This window comes from Benincasa hispida, chromosome 11 (genome assembly GCF_009727055.1).
Source record: "Benincasa hispida cultivar B227 chromosome 11, ASM972705v1, whole genome shotgun sequence".
Lineage (NCBI taxonomy): Eukaryota > Viridiplantae > Streptophyta > Magnoliopsida > Cucurbitales > Cucurbitaceae > Benincasa > Benincasa hispida.
The window spans coordinates 717,821-730,991 of NC_052359.1; the positions used below are offsets into that span (position 1 = coordinate 717,821).

Consider the following 13,171-nt stretch of genomic DNA (forward strand, 5'->3'; position numbering starts at 1 on the left):
CAACTCAAGAAGGTACTTTCTTGTTTGCTCAAGTCCCTTTGTGAAAAATATATAATCTTATGCTTTGAGCGTTAAACTGCAACTAAATAAACTAGCTAAATCTATGAGGATCGACTTTGTTTATGATCAGAATTATCTCGATAGTAACTCGTTCTTTGTGTACCTTTTGATTATGGAAACACTTGAAATTTGTGAGTTTTTTTGGACTCTTGTATTTTAGGAAGAATGACATATTTTTCTCTTTCTTCCCAAAAATGGTTTGAATTTACAATGGAAGCATTTTGGCCCTGAGAAGCTCTAATAGAGAGAGCTAATTGTTGTTACTTTTTTTTTTTTCACTTGAATAGGATATTTAAGAAAAAGGAACAATATTGTGTTGATTGGACATAATGTTCCCAATGCACCAATAGAGTTGCATGGGGAACTTGCCATTCCAGATGCTCAATTGCCTCAGGTCATTAGTGAAGTATGTGCTTTCAACCATATAGAAGATAAGTTACTTGTTTTCCTATTTTTTTTTCTTCTCTCTTGACAAGGTTTTTTTTTTTTTTATTATTTTTTTTTTCTGAAAACAATCTCTTCTTAGTCTTTGTGAATGAATATGAAAATATTTTAGAGTAATTTTCTTTTGGAAACTGGTCAAATTAGAATTTGGGAGTTAATCATTTAAGCAGTAATGAAATGACTTTGAGTGAGTTTTTCATTTTGTTAGATTCAAGATTGATGTGTAAGGCTAAAATTTGATTCTTAAGGATTTGAAAGGAAGATAAGAAGATTGCATTGGACATGTTTTAAAAAGATTGACTAGTGGAGAAGGTGCGTCTAACACAAAAGGGACTTCATAATGACATTAATAACAAGTACAAGGTAATATTTGTTGTTTATGACTTACACTAAATGGATTATGGTAGTGGAACTTCTTAGGCATCCTTTGGTAGTTTATATTTATGCGTTATTTGCCTAAATGAAATTGGTTGCATTATGGAAGTTTGTGGGTTATTAATGCATTGTGGGTTAGGTTAATTCTTCATTATCATCGTCGAATCTTTCATTCTCTCTTGTTTAACCATTTATTGTGCTTCTTGGTCAATTTGAATCTAATATCAAATATTGACCCTCGATAGCATCTTTTAGTTTGGATAGTCTAGGATTGACTATCTTCATGTCAAATATTGACCCTTAATAGCATCTTTTAGTTGGAGATGTTTTTTGTGTTTCATTTGATTGAAGTCTTGTATCCGCTTGGTGTGCTATTTAGTTGTTTGAAGATCTGGTGTTACTTTAGGGGGCTTTTTAATTTTTAGTTATATGGATAATGTGCAAGTTAAAACTCTTTGATTTCATCTTTTGGAGTGTTTGCTCGAGGTGCAAAAAGGCTAAGATATTATAAATGTTTTAGTTTGTATGATCTTATTAGTATCTGGAGATACTTTTGTTTTTCTTGTGGTACCATCATTATGCCAACGAAAATTTTCCATCGTCTTTGTAACTCACATATAGATAACCGAGCTTCTCTTCTTCAAGATCTTAAAAGACGAAGATTCTCTCAACTAGTCCAAATATAATTATAATACTTGTGCAAGAGAAAGCTACTTGCTTCTTTCTTTTCTTTACATTTCTCTTTTTCTTTCTATCTCTTGCTCTCTCTTGTGGGTGTGTTGAGCTTATTGTTCATACAATATTTTCCAGTAAGGTCTACCATTGATTTTTTAGAACTTAGAAATTGGGTCTAGATTTTTCTTATGGGTTGTCTTCCATTCATTCAACTATTGATCTTATGAGTTGTCTTCCATTCATTCAACTTAGAAATTAGAGTCTCACTCGAACTAGAAATCTCGCTCGAAACGAAATCTTGCTTGAAACTTTGAAATCTCGCTGTTTGTAATAGGAATCTCGCTAGAATTTGTGAAGAAATATCACTCTCGCTTGAAGGACAAAAGATAAACTCGCTGGGAATGAAAAGATGTCGATCTCACTTTTGCTCGAAATCTGAACGATGAGATTTGAGCAGAAGTTGAAAAACTGGTTCCTCCTACTCGACCTTCTTCACTTCTTTCTCCAATTACATCTTAATTTCAACTCTAACGACTCCAAATAAATTACAAACTTATAAGCTCATCAAATAAGAGCCAATTACAAATTTAATCAAGGAATCAAAGAGAAATTCAATGCCAAAACTCAGAAAACCATATCAGATCACCATTTTCATATATCTTATGAAAAACACCCATAATACCAAAATTATACCAAATTGAATGCTTAAATGATACTCTAATACTAATTGAAGGAGTGTGCCAGCATGTAGCGTAAGGAAAAAGGATCAATAAGCATTCTAATTCATTAATTTTGGCTATAAATAAAGTATATTCATACAATAACAAGAGAGTTTTAGGCAATACCTTTGTAGAACTTCTTTAATCTCGAAATCAGCTGCAAATCCTCTCCAAACCTCGTTGTGAACCACCTAAGATCTTCCTCACTATTCTTTTGGAGCTTTAGATTGAGTCGTGGGACTCAAAATAAGTTTGAATGAAGGAAACTTGGAGAAGAACTCACTGCAACAACCCACTTGAAGAACAACTTCTTCAACTCGAATTTTTCAACAAAATCTTATTGATGCATCCCTCAATTCCACTTCCATCTTCTCCATTTATTGTAGTACTTTCATGCAAAGAAGATGGTTACATAAGATGCAGCTCATACTTGGATATTTGAAGAAAAATTTAAGTGGGTTTAGTGTGAACTAGTTGAATGAGTAGTGAAGAAATCCCACATTTCAAATTTGTGTTTTCTCAAATCAATTTTGTTTTTCCAAATTGAAAAAAATTATTAATTTTACAAAATTAATTCATAAATTAATTTTTTAATAAAATTAATAATAATTAATTAAATAAATAATTTAATTAATTTTAATTAATTTAATATCAAATATTAAATTAATTTCACACAATTTTTACCTTCATAAAATTTAATATTGAAATCATATTTAAATGTTAATTAATTCTCCAATTTCGTTTAATTCTAAAATTAAACTCGTAATTATATCTCATATAATTACTAATTTCCTTAATTCTAATTTGAACATTTCAAGTTAACTTATCACGCTACTCTAAAACTAATCCATTTACGAGTTAGTAGGAGGACCTTGCGGACCTACAGATCATGGGCTCCAATGGTTCGAGATTAATTTGATAAACTCTTTACACCGAATTAATCCTCATTTGTTAACTAATGGGTCACTCCACTAAAACCCATAGTTACACTCCCGTCATTGTAGATATATTATGTCAACATGATTTAACCATAATTAGTAAGTCAACCATTCACAGGTTGTTCGTAATAACGGCTAGGTCAAATGTTTGTTTTACCCCCAAGAATATGTCTTGTTCCTAAGTTTCTATTGATCCTCTAATGAACAATTGGTTTGCGATCCAGTCACTAAACCAGATTCCACTCAGCCCAGTGAGAGGGTAGGGCCCCTTGTTCAAGACTTAGATTCAGTACTTAGGAGAACAAATTTTCTCCTATTCTTAAATCGGGTAGACGTGAATTCCGTCTTACATTTTATGTCCCCAACTATCTACCCGGTCTTACCCCTAAAATAGGAGACTTATTGAGCCGGCACTGTTGAGCCAACCCTCACTAATGTAAATCTAAGGATAATATCGAATAAACAAGAGTTCATAGTTAGCTCAGGATTAAGGTCGAGTTACCTAGGTCATCTAAGTGAAATAGTCAGTCTTATACGGTAAACAACATTATAAAGTAAGAGTGATTTATTTCTTGGTTCGATCTTATGCAAACTCATTGCATAGGACGTCTCCATTCCTCATGTCAATACATGAACGAATCTTTGTAGTATCTTTACAACAACTTGTAACAGCTACAGAGTAGGCTACATCCAATAGTGTTACCAAGATAAGGTACCCAACCTTAATCATGTACTATAGACCGTTTTGACTATTTACTTGAACTTGATCCATCTTTATCTCTCTACATAAAGTTCAAGTATTCATAGAATAACCATGGATCTTAGTTTATTGGATTTACACGTTTACATATGAAATTTATAAAATCAATAATAAGTTTATGGACTATAGAATATGTTTATCTTTTTACAAACTGCGAATTTTAAGACATAAAACCCAACATATCCTTCTAGTGGTAATGGTTCTTTTGAAGGCACCGTACACCTTTTGTGCTTCTTCTTCCCAACAGAACATCCACACTCTTGGAAAACAAGCTTGGTTCTTACTTCTTGATGGGACGAATTTCCCTCAATGGCAAAATCCGGCTTCAACCCACACACTAACTTTGATACTGACTCACATCTGCCCTGCCAAACTAGCACTCTTGATGCAACTATAAAGTCTTCACTTCACCCTCAGGTTTCTTTCTCTCTGTCTTGTCCAACTCCATTCAAAAAGAGAGGCTCTGATACAAAATGTCACGTTCGTACTTCTCTAACCGTGCGATACCATGATTCTCACGCATTCATGGTTAGCCTTAAGGGAAACTCAAGTCCCAATTCACTTTTTGCTCGACTCTTTGAATCTTTGTTTGACCTTAGGCAAGGTTCTTTCATCCTCGTCGCATCTCTCTTCATCATCTAGGTTCCCAACAACACGTCCCCAACACTCTTACATCACTTCAAAACGTATGTTTATAACACTTAATCAGGACTTACTGAGACATAACAATGCTTACGAAGCTTTACTAGCCTACTTTAATGCCTATCGAGCTTCTACCACTAATGGTCATCTACTGGGCTTTACCGGGCCATTACAATACTACCGGGACAACTCAGGAAAGTATCGGGCCAACTGAAAACTATCGAGTCCCTCTGATGCTTCAGGATGCCATCCCGAGTTTAAGGATGTCATCAACTTTCTCTCTTCTGTTCGGACACTCTTATCGAGAACCATCGTCAACCAACCCATGGGCAACAATCCAATTCCGAACTTTCTGGACATCCATCCATCCAGACATAAAAGACACTTAGACCCTTCCAAGTCCTTGTCGAATCAAAAAGTCATATGGGGTGCTACATCGACCTCTGACCCATGGGAAGGGGTGCAATGCCGACACACTTGTGTCGTCCGACACTGTCCATGAGATCCCTATCTTGATGGAAGATTCCTACAACAGTTGTCTTGTAATGCTCGCTCACGTCATGACACACACATGTACCATGGGATAGCTCACTTAGGCCATAGGGTTCGGGGGTGGTGGAGAACTGACACCATGCCTCCCTCTATGTGGTGAAGGGTCACTCAACTACGTAGAGCGTCCGTCTGTACTCCAATTGACATAAAATTCGACATGCTTGCATATCTTATCGATATACATCTAACTCTAGAGCCGCTCGTCCAAACTCACAACAGCGACTCCATCTGGCCCCCACTGAGGTTTGTTACCAACATCACCGATGACATGGTTGTTGGTCTTTCTATTTAATGTTCAACATGGTATGTTTGCCCACTTATGTTGGTCGAATCATAACACTTCTCTTGGCCCTATCTTTGCTAGATGTGTCGATATTCACGTGTTGCCTCTTTACTGTCTTTACAAGTGGGTTTACAATCTACTATCTCAAAGTTAGATTGTGACACACAACTTATCTAGAATAATGCTTATTATAAATAATAGAAGAGACTTATTGATGGGATCTTATCACACCTTTTACCCAATTCAGATGTATGGATTTGTAACGTTCAAAAAAAAAAAAAAAGTATGGATTTGTAACCAAATCTTAGACGCAAATTCTCCTCTGTTTTTCATAGGGTAGATCCCTAAGTTCACCATTTTCTTGCAATTTGATTTTTTTTTTTTTTTTTTTTGTAGAATGATTATATCCTTTATTAAATAAATCATCTTGTTGCAAGAATATTTGCAGGTCTGGGGTTCACTGTTTTAGATGGTCTATGTAAAGGCACATGGGTTTTTAGTAAAAAAAAAAAAAACATGTTGAAGTTTACTTGTGCACTTAAGTTCTATAGAGATATTGCATGCACATGTATGTTAAAAAAGAAAAAAAATTTGAAAAATTATTTTAAATTACAAAACTGCTAAAAATATTTACAAATACAGCAAAATTTCAAAATCTCTGATTGATAGATACTGATAGATTCTGAAATTTTGATATATTTATAAATATTTTGGTTTATTTGAAAATAGACCTATAAGTTTTGGTTAGTCATGTGTAACCAACTATCTAATTAATTTTTTTAAATTAAAACATTGAGGAAAAAGTTGATAGGCAAACCTGTCATTGAAACCTAAGTTTAGCTAAGCTCAAAAGAGGATAATGATATTTTAGAGAATTCTCAAATTTATATATTGTTGCATATTTTTAAAATCAACTTAATTTAATAATTTTGAGATAAAACCTCCTGTTATGTAATACAACGCATTAATACCTCAAACATATTTTGAGATAGGTCTTAAAAATGTGATCAAATTTTCCACCATATATTGTATAGGAAATGCGAAAATTAGGCAAAGATGCATAAAAAATATGTAATTAATTTTATAGTAATGCGAAATCGTTTCAGAAAGCCACTTCATCAGTCTCATGGCAACTTAAGTAGAAAAAGAGAAAAGGGAGAAAAAGAGCCCTAATAAAATATGTATTCTTCACATGGTGGATTTTTATAGACATTATTAATAATCATGCAAATATCTATGAAGAATTATTCTAGCTAACAATTTTAACCTTCAAATCACCAAAAAAAAAAAAAAAAAAACATCTAATTGGCTCATTGCAATTGTAGTTTGATCCTCTTAAAAACTATTCTAGGTAATAGCAAATTAAAATAAGTATACAAAATGTCAACAAATGTTTTTGCTTAACTAATATAAAATCTAAACTTTTGATCAATATCAATGTTGATTCACCTATTAAAGAATACTATTTTTACATTACCATTTGAGTTTTTCTCTTCCCAATTGTGTAAAGCTTACTAAAATCTTGTGAGATGATGCAAGTGAAAGATGGATCCAAAGACTAAGTATTTATGTGATTTAGTTCCAAGATTTATAATCTAAATTTTTTTATCCTATTTGACATAGGCAAAAGCCACACTATGTATATTGCTTGCCTCTTGAACCTCCGTTGAGCTATATATCCTAAATTAATCACACTTTTTTGCACGTGCACCCTCTTTAATTAACCATTAATTAAGCTAGCACACTATAGAGAAGCTAATGGGTCCTGATTTCGATTTCTATATAAGGAGATGGGATGGATGCATTTCAGGCATTCCTATCCAATGGCTATCTCTAGAGTTGTGTGCCTAGGCTTTCTTCTCCTCATAGGGTTCGGTTTAGCTTCAACTGCCAGAACTCTTCTCGATTATGATCCACGTACACGTCAATATAATTACGATCGTCCTACTCCACGAGTAGGGTACGATCCTGGCCATCGTGATGAATCTTATGATAATGCATATGGTGGAAGCTCTAATAGAGGACATGGGATTGGAGACTCTACTTTTGGAGGTTATTCAGGACGATATGAAGGTGGTGGTGGACGTGATTCTGGATATGGAAGTCGAAATGATGATCGTGGGACTGGATATGGTAATGGTGGTGGATATAAAGATGTAGTAGGACATGATGATGGTTATGGTAGCAATGGTGGTCGAGGACGCGATTATGGATATGGAGGTCAAAATGGTAATCGTGGGGTTGGATATGGGAATGGTGGTGGATATGGAAGCGTAGGAGAACATGGTGATGGTTACGGTAGCAATGGTGGTGGAGGCTATGGAAATGGTTATGGCCCTTCCCTTCGAGGTTCAACATATGGAAATGGTGGAGGTAGAGGAAGTGGCAATGGCTATGGAGATTCTCATGGATATGGAGCACGTGACAATGGGTATGGAAGTGGTGGAGGAGCTGGTGGTGGCTATGGTGGTGGTAATGGAAGTGCTGGTTACGGTAATGGAGGTGTCCATAGAGGAGAATATGATAACAACAAAGGAAGTGGAGAAGAAGGAGGCTATGATGGTCGATATGCACTCAAAAACTCCATCTCAAAGGAGAATTGAGAAACCCTTGTCCAAAGTAATGAACCCAATATTCATATTATGTCAACGAGAATAAAGAAATTGGGTGAGAGAGAATGTTGTTTTCTAAATCTATGTTGAAGGTATTTCTAGTTAATGTCAAATTCGAATCAATGATTCAATGATAAACATATTTGGATTTTGCAAATTTGATTAGATCATACTTTATTTTGTTTATTTACTATTTTTTTCAATCTATATTGTTATGGATGATTTTGGATCGAATATTATAATCGATATTGACAACATCAAGAAAATAAAAAGATTTGAGTAAAAAATAACACTGTAGGACAAAAACGTAAATCCGTTCTCACAACAATTATAGGGCTTCCACGCTCTTCACCTCTCCCTGACTAAAGCATCAGATTATGTGTAACAAATAACACACATTTATGTGTAGTTTTTTCTTTTTTGTAGGTCACTTTCTCCTCCCTCTAAAAAAAATTATTGTTGTTGTTGGTTAATGTCAAACTCTTTTATTTTTGTTTTTGCATTTTTTTTTTTTGTTATATATCAACCATGTGGCAGTAAAAGACTCAATTGTATATGACTTTTTAAATGAAATAGAGATACATTAATAATTAAGCTAAGCACATTTACATAAAATAAAAACTTGTGAGATACATCTATCCATTATTGATATAGATATATACATGGTTAACATTTATTTAAGGGAAAAAATACATTTTTAGTTCATGAAGTTTGGTTTAATTTTCATTTGATTCTTGAGTTTCAAGTTGAACAATTTTATACCTGATGCTTGCTAACTTTTGGTACCACTCTAGTCCCTCTGATAGTTTTATTTTATTTTTGTTTTAAATCGTTTGTCTAATTTTTAAGTTATAAAAAAAACATTTTAAATATAATTTTATTCTATTTTTCTCCCTCTTCTTTTCTCTCTCCCTCCTACCTACAAACTTTCTCCCTCTCATGGCTACCACTACCACCGTCGACTGTCAAATTGTAAATTTTTTTTGTCCCTTCTGTTCACCTTCGTTTCCCTCTTATTCCTCTTCCTCATTATCATAATAATAATAATAATAATAATAAACGTGTCTTTTTGGCAATGTAAAAAAAAAAAAAAAAAAAACTAATGACATTAAAATTATCTAACACACAAAATAACTATGTTAATCGCAATGTTCTAGTAATTGCAAAACTGAACAGTAAAGCATATAGATAACTTTAAGAGACAAAATACAGTTTTTGTAACCTAATTCAGTCATATACCACCTAGGCGGTAAAGTACTTGAGAAAGATACTTTTACTAATATGAAGTCAAGTAATTTCAACATTGTAGTTATCTGTAAATAAACGGCAAATACAATGACATATACGAATAGCTTAACTCGATTAATAAACACTCTCTTTCAAGGTGACTTAGGCTTCCCCTATACACGAGTGTATTAGTAGGCAATCACTTAGGCTTCTCCTAAGGGTGAGATTCCCTCTCAACGGAGATCTTTCTACCTTCAAATGAACATCACTCCATTTGATGAACTTAGGCTCCCCCTAAATTTAAGAATCTCTCAAGCAATGATATCTTAAGCTCTCCCTAAGATTGAGATAACCTTAATAAAGTAGCTACTCAAGCTTCACAATGATCTAGAGCAAAACCTCAAGATCTATAGAAGCTTTTTGTTTTAAATACTTAAGATTGACACCCAACCACTTGTTTGGCCACAATATAGAACAAAAAACTTCAATCAAAATACTCAAAAGTGGCAACCCTAACAAGAAAACAACTTGCCCTTAAATAAATAGGAATGAAAAGGAAAATACCTTCATTCAAAATCTACAAAGCTTTAGAAAGGAAATAATCAGGATTAACATTCAGAGAGACATCCAATATTCTAATTAGATAATAATAAAAGATGAGCTCGGTGGGGCAAATAAAAGGAAAAAGGAAGAACAGGATAAAAGGGAAAAATATCTCAACCATGAAGATATTGCTTTTTTTGGGTTCACCATTTTCTTTTTATCAGATTAAATATTCGTTTGGACTTTATAGACTCTAATATGGTATGGGGTTTCATGTTAAACCCAATTGGTAAAAGGAGTAAAACATCTATCTTATAAGGAGTGTAAATTCTTTTACTTTTTTCAATGTGGGATTCTCAACAGAAATGAGGTAGATGACTTTGGAGCATTTCAGTAATTTTAAGAATTATACAAATTAGGGAGAGATTAATTATTAAACACTTAAAAGTCATTTTTCTAAAAGATGATTTCAAGTGTTTATCTTGAACCAACTTATTTTATAAACTCATTTTTTCAAAATCTATTTTGAGTGGTCGTCAAAATATTATAACCAACAGATTTTTATAACTCACAAATTATAATAACCAACTCACTTCTCAAACACCACTTATCTTCTATTTGGAATAGTGTATCGCACTAATCTGTCAAACATATTTTGAGACATGTCTTAAAAATGTGATAAATTCTCCCACCATATTGTGCAGCGAATGGGAACTTATTTAAATGTTTCTTTCAAGCGAGAATTAGGCAAAGAAGCATAAAAGAATATGTAATAAATTTTATAGTAATGGAAAATCGTTTCAGAAGCCACTTCATCTCTCTCAATCTCATGGCAGCTTAAGCACAAAAGAGAAAAAGGGGAAAAGAGCCCTAATAAAATATCTGTTCTTTATACATGGTGGATTTTTATAGGCGTTATTTATTAATCATGCAAATATATATGATGAATTATTCTCGAGATAATTATTGATGAAGAAAGATTTAGGTTGGGAGGTCCCATATGGCAGTTTAAACATCTTTGGTTAACTGAGAAATTTTCAAATCTTAGGTTTAGGGTTGGTATTATGTATAGAAAATAGATTTGTTTCATCTGAGTTTGTTATACAATCTTGTGTTTAGATGGTGTAAATTTGAATTTCTTAGACTCCGTTTGATAATCATTTCTTTTTTTATTTTTGGTTTTTGAACATTATGTCTATTTCCTCTTCATTTCTTACTATGCTTTGCATTTTTCTTAACTACAATGATTGAATTCTTAACCAAATTTAAAAGAAAAAAATTTAAAAGTTATTTGTTTAGTTTTCAAAATTTGACATAGTTTTTTAAACAACCGGTTAAAAGTAGATAACAAAGAAAGAAATTTGTGTGTGATTAAAAATTAAGCTTATCAACACCACTTTCACCTTTTTAAAATGAAAAAAAAAAAAAAAAACCTCCTACCAAAACAGATTACAGAACAAACAAGTTTGTAAACTAGCATAAATTTAAAAAATTTATAAAAATAAAATTGTTTATCAAGTGAAAAACTTAAATTTGAACATTTAAACCACCAAAAAGATCTAATTGGTCTATTGCAATAATACTTTTGTCCTCTTAAAAAATAAGTCTACTAACAGCGAATTAGGAGGAAAAAAAAAAACAAAAAAAAAAAAAAAACAAAACAAAGACGGATATGGAGCCTAAACTTTCGATTAAAAGATTGGGAGTTCAAATCTCCCAACTTTCAATCAACTATTAAATAACACTATTTTTACATTACACTTTAGGTTTCTTCTTCGCTTTACTTGAAGGTTTACTAAAACTTGCAAAATGGTGCAAGTGGAAGATGGGATCCAAAGGCAAGTATTATTGATGTGATTTAGTTCCAATTATAATCAAACTTTTGAGCTCAATGACACAAGCAAAAGCCACTACAGTGCTTGCCTCTTGAACTTCGGTATATCCAAAATTTATATTTTTTTGCACTAGCTCCTCTTTAATTATCACTAAGCTAGCACACCATAGAGAAGCTAAGACATCCTCCTTTTCTATATAAGGAGATGGATGGATACATTCTAGGCATTCCTATCCATATGGCTACCACTAGAGTTTTGTGCTTTGGCTTTCTTGTCTTTGTATGTTTCGGCTTAGCTTCGGCTGCTAGAACTCTTCTTGATTATGATCCACGTACACGTCACTATGATTATGATCGTCCTACTCCAAGAGTAGGGTATGATCCTAGCCATCGTGATGGATCCTATGATAATGCATATGGTAGAAGCTCTGGTAGAGGATATGGAATTGGAGATTCTGCTCTTGGAGGTTCCGGACAATATGAAGGTGATAGAGGACATGATTCTGGATATGGAGGTCGAAATGATGATCGTGGGGTTGGATATGGTAATGGTGGTGGATACGGAGGTATAGAAGGACATGGTAATGGTTATGGTAGAAATGGTGGTGGAAGCTACGAAAATCGTGATGGCCCTTCCCTTGGAGGTTCAGGATATGGAAGTGGCGATGGATATGACCAAGGAAGAGATCATGGCGTAGGTTATGGAAGTAGAGGAGGTGCTGACTCTAGCAATGGCTATGGAGATTCACGTGGATATCAAGCACGTGATAATGGCTATGGAGCACATGACAATGTGTATGGGAGTGGTGGAGGAGCTGGTGGTGGCTATGGAGTAGGAGGCCATGGTGGTGGTATTGGAAGTGGTGGTTATGGCAATGGAGGAGTGCATGGAGGAGAATATGATAATAACAAAGGAAGTGGAGAAGGAGGCTATGATGGTGGATATGCTGTCAAAAGCTCTATATCAAATACGAATTGAGAAATCCTTTTTCAAGTAATGAACCCAATATTCATATTACCAAAAATAAAGAAATTGGGTAAGAGATCGAGATTTAATTAATGTTGTATTCTAAATATATGTTGAAGTTGCTTTTAATGAATGAGAAATTTGGATCAAGGGTTCAATGATAAACAAATATGGATATTATGCAAGTGTATTGTGACAAATTGCATGACTGGATCATATTTTATTTTGATTTTGTATTATTTTTTCTACCAATATTGTTATTGATAATTTTGAAATGAATGACATAAACAACATGGAACAAGAATCGAAGCCAGCCACTAAAATAATAAGATTCAAGCCAAAAATAGATCTCATGATCAAAATGTCTTAGAAAAGAGGTTGGGTTGGGCCAATGTGCTCGATCTCCACCTTGGTCAAGGTCGAGCCTAACAAAATCAAACCTGTAACATCCTGAGTTACTGATTAATTCAGATTAATTATCTTAAATTGTTGGACTTTAATCCCCCTCCAACCAAACCCTTGTTTCCACTTCGTGAAGGA

The 13,171-nt window shown here is 33.6% G+C and overlaps 2 protein-coding genes across 2 annotated transcripts; both read left to right on the plus strand.

The window, feature by feature from the left end:
* The first annotated feature begins 7,271 nt into the window (after positions 1-7,271).
* On the plus strand, positions 7,272-8,051 carry LOC120090011 (glycine-rich cell wall structural protein 1.8-like). Its single transcript, XM_039047486.1, has one exon. The coding sequence runs from the start codon at positions 7,272-7,274 to the stop codon at positions 8,049-8,051; it is 780 nt and encodes a 259-aa protein (XP_038903414.1).
* Positions 8,052-11,869: 3,818 nt separating this feature from the next.
* Positions 11,870-12,643, plus strand: LOC120090014 (glycine-rich cell wall structural protein 1.8-like). Its single transcript, XM_039047493.1, has one exon. It carries the CDS (start codon positions 11,870-11,872, stop codon positions 12,641-12,643), a length of 774 nt encoding a protein of 257 aa, XP_038903421.1.
* The last annotated feature ends 528 nt before the right edge of the window (positions 12,644-13,171 follow it).

Excerpts from the sequence above, each read along its gene's own strand:
- LOC120090014 (XM_039047493.1), top strand. The coding sequence starts at position 11,870 with ATGGATGGATACATTCTAGGCATTCCTATCCATATGGCTACCACTAGA.
- LOC120090011 (XM_039047486.1), top strand. The coding sequence starts at position 7,272 with ATGGCTATCTCTAGAGTTGTGTGCCTAGGCTTTCTTCTCCTCATAGGG.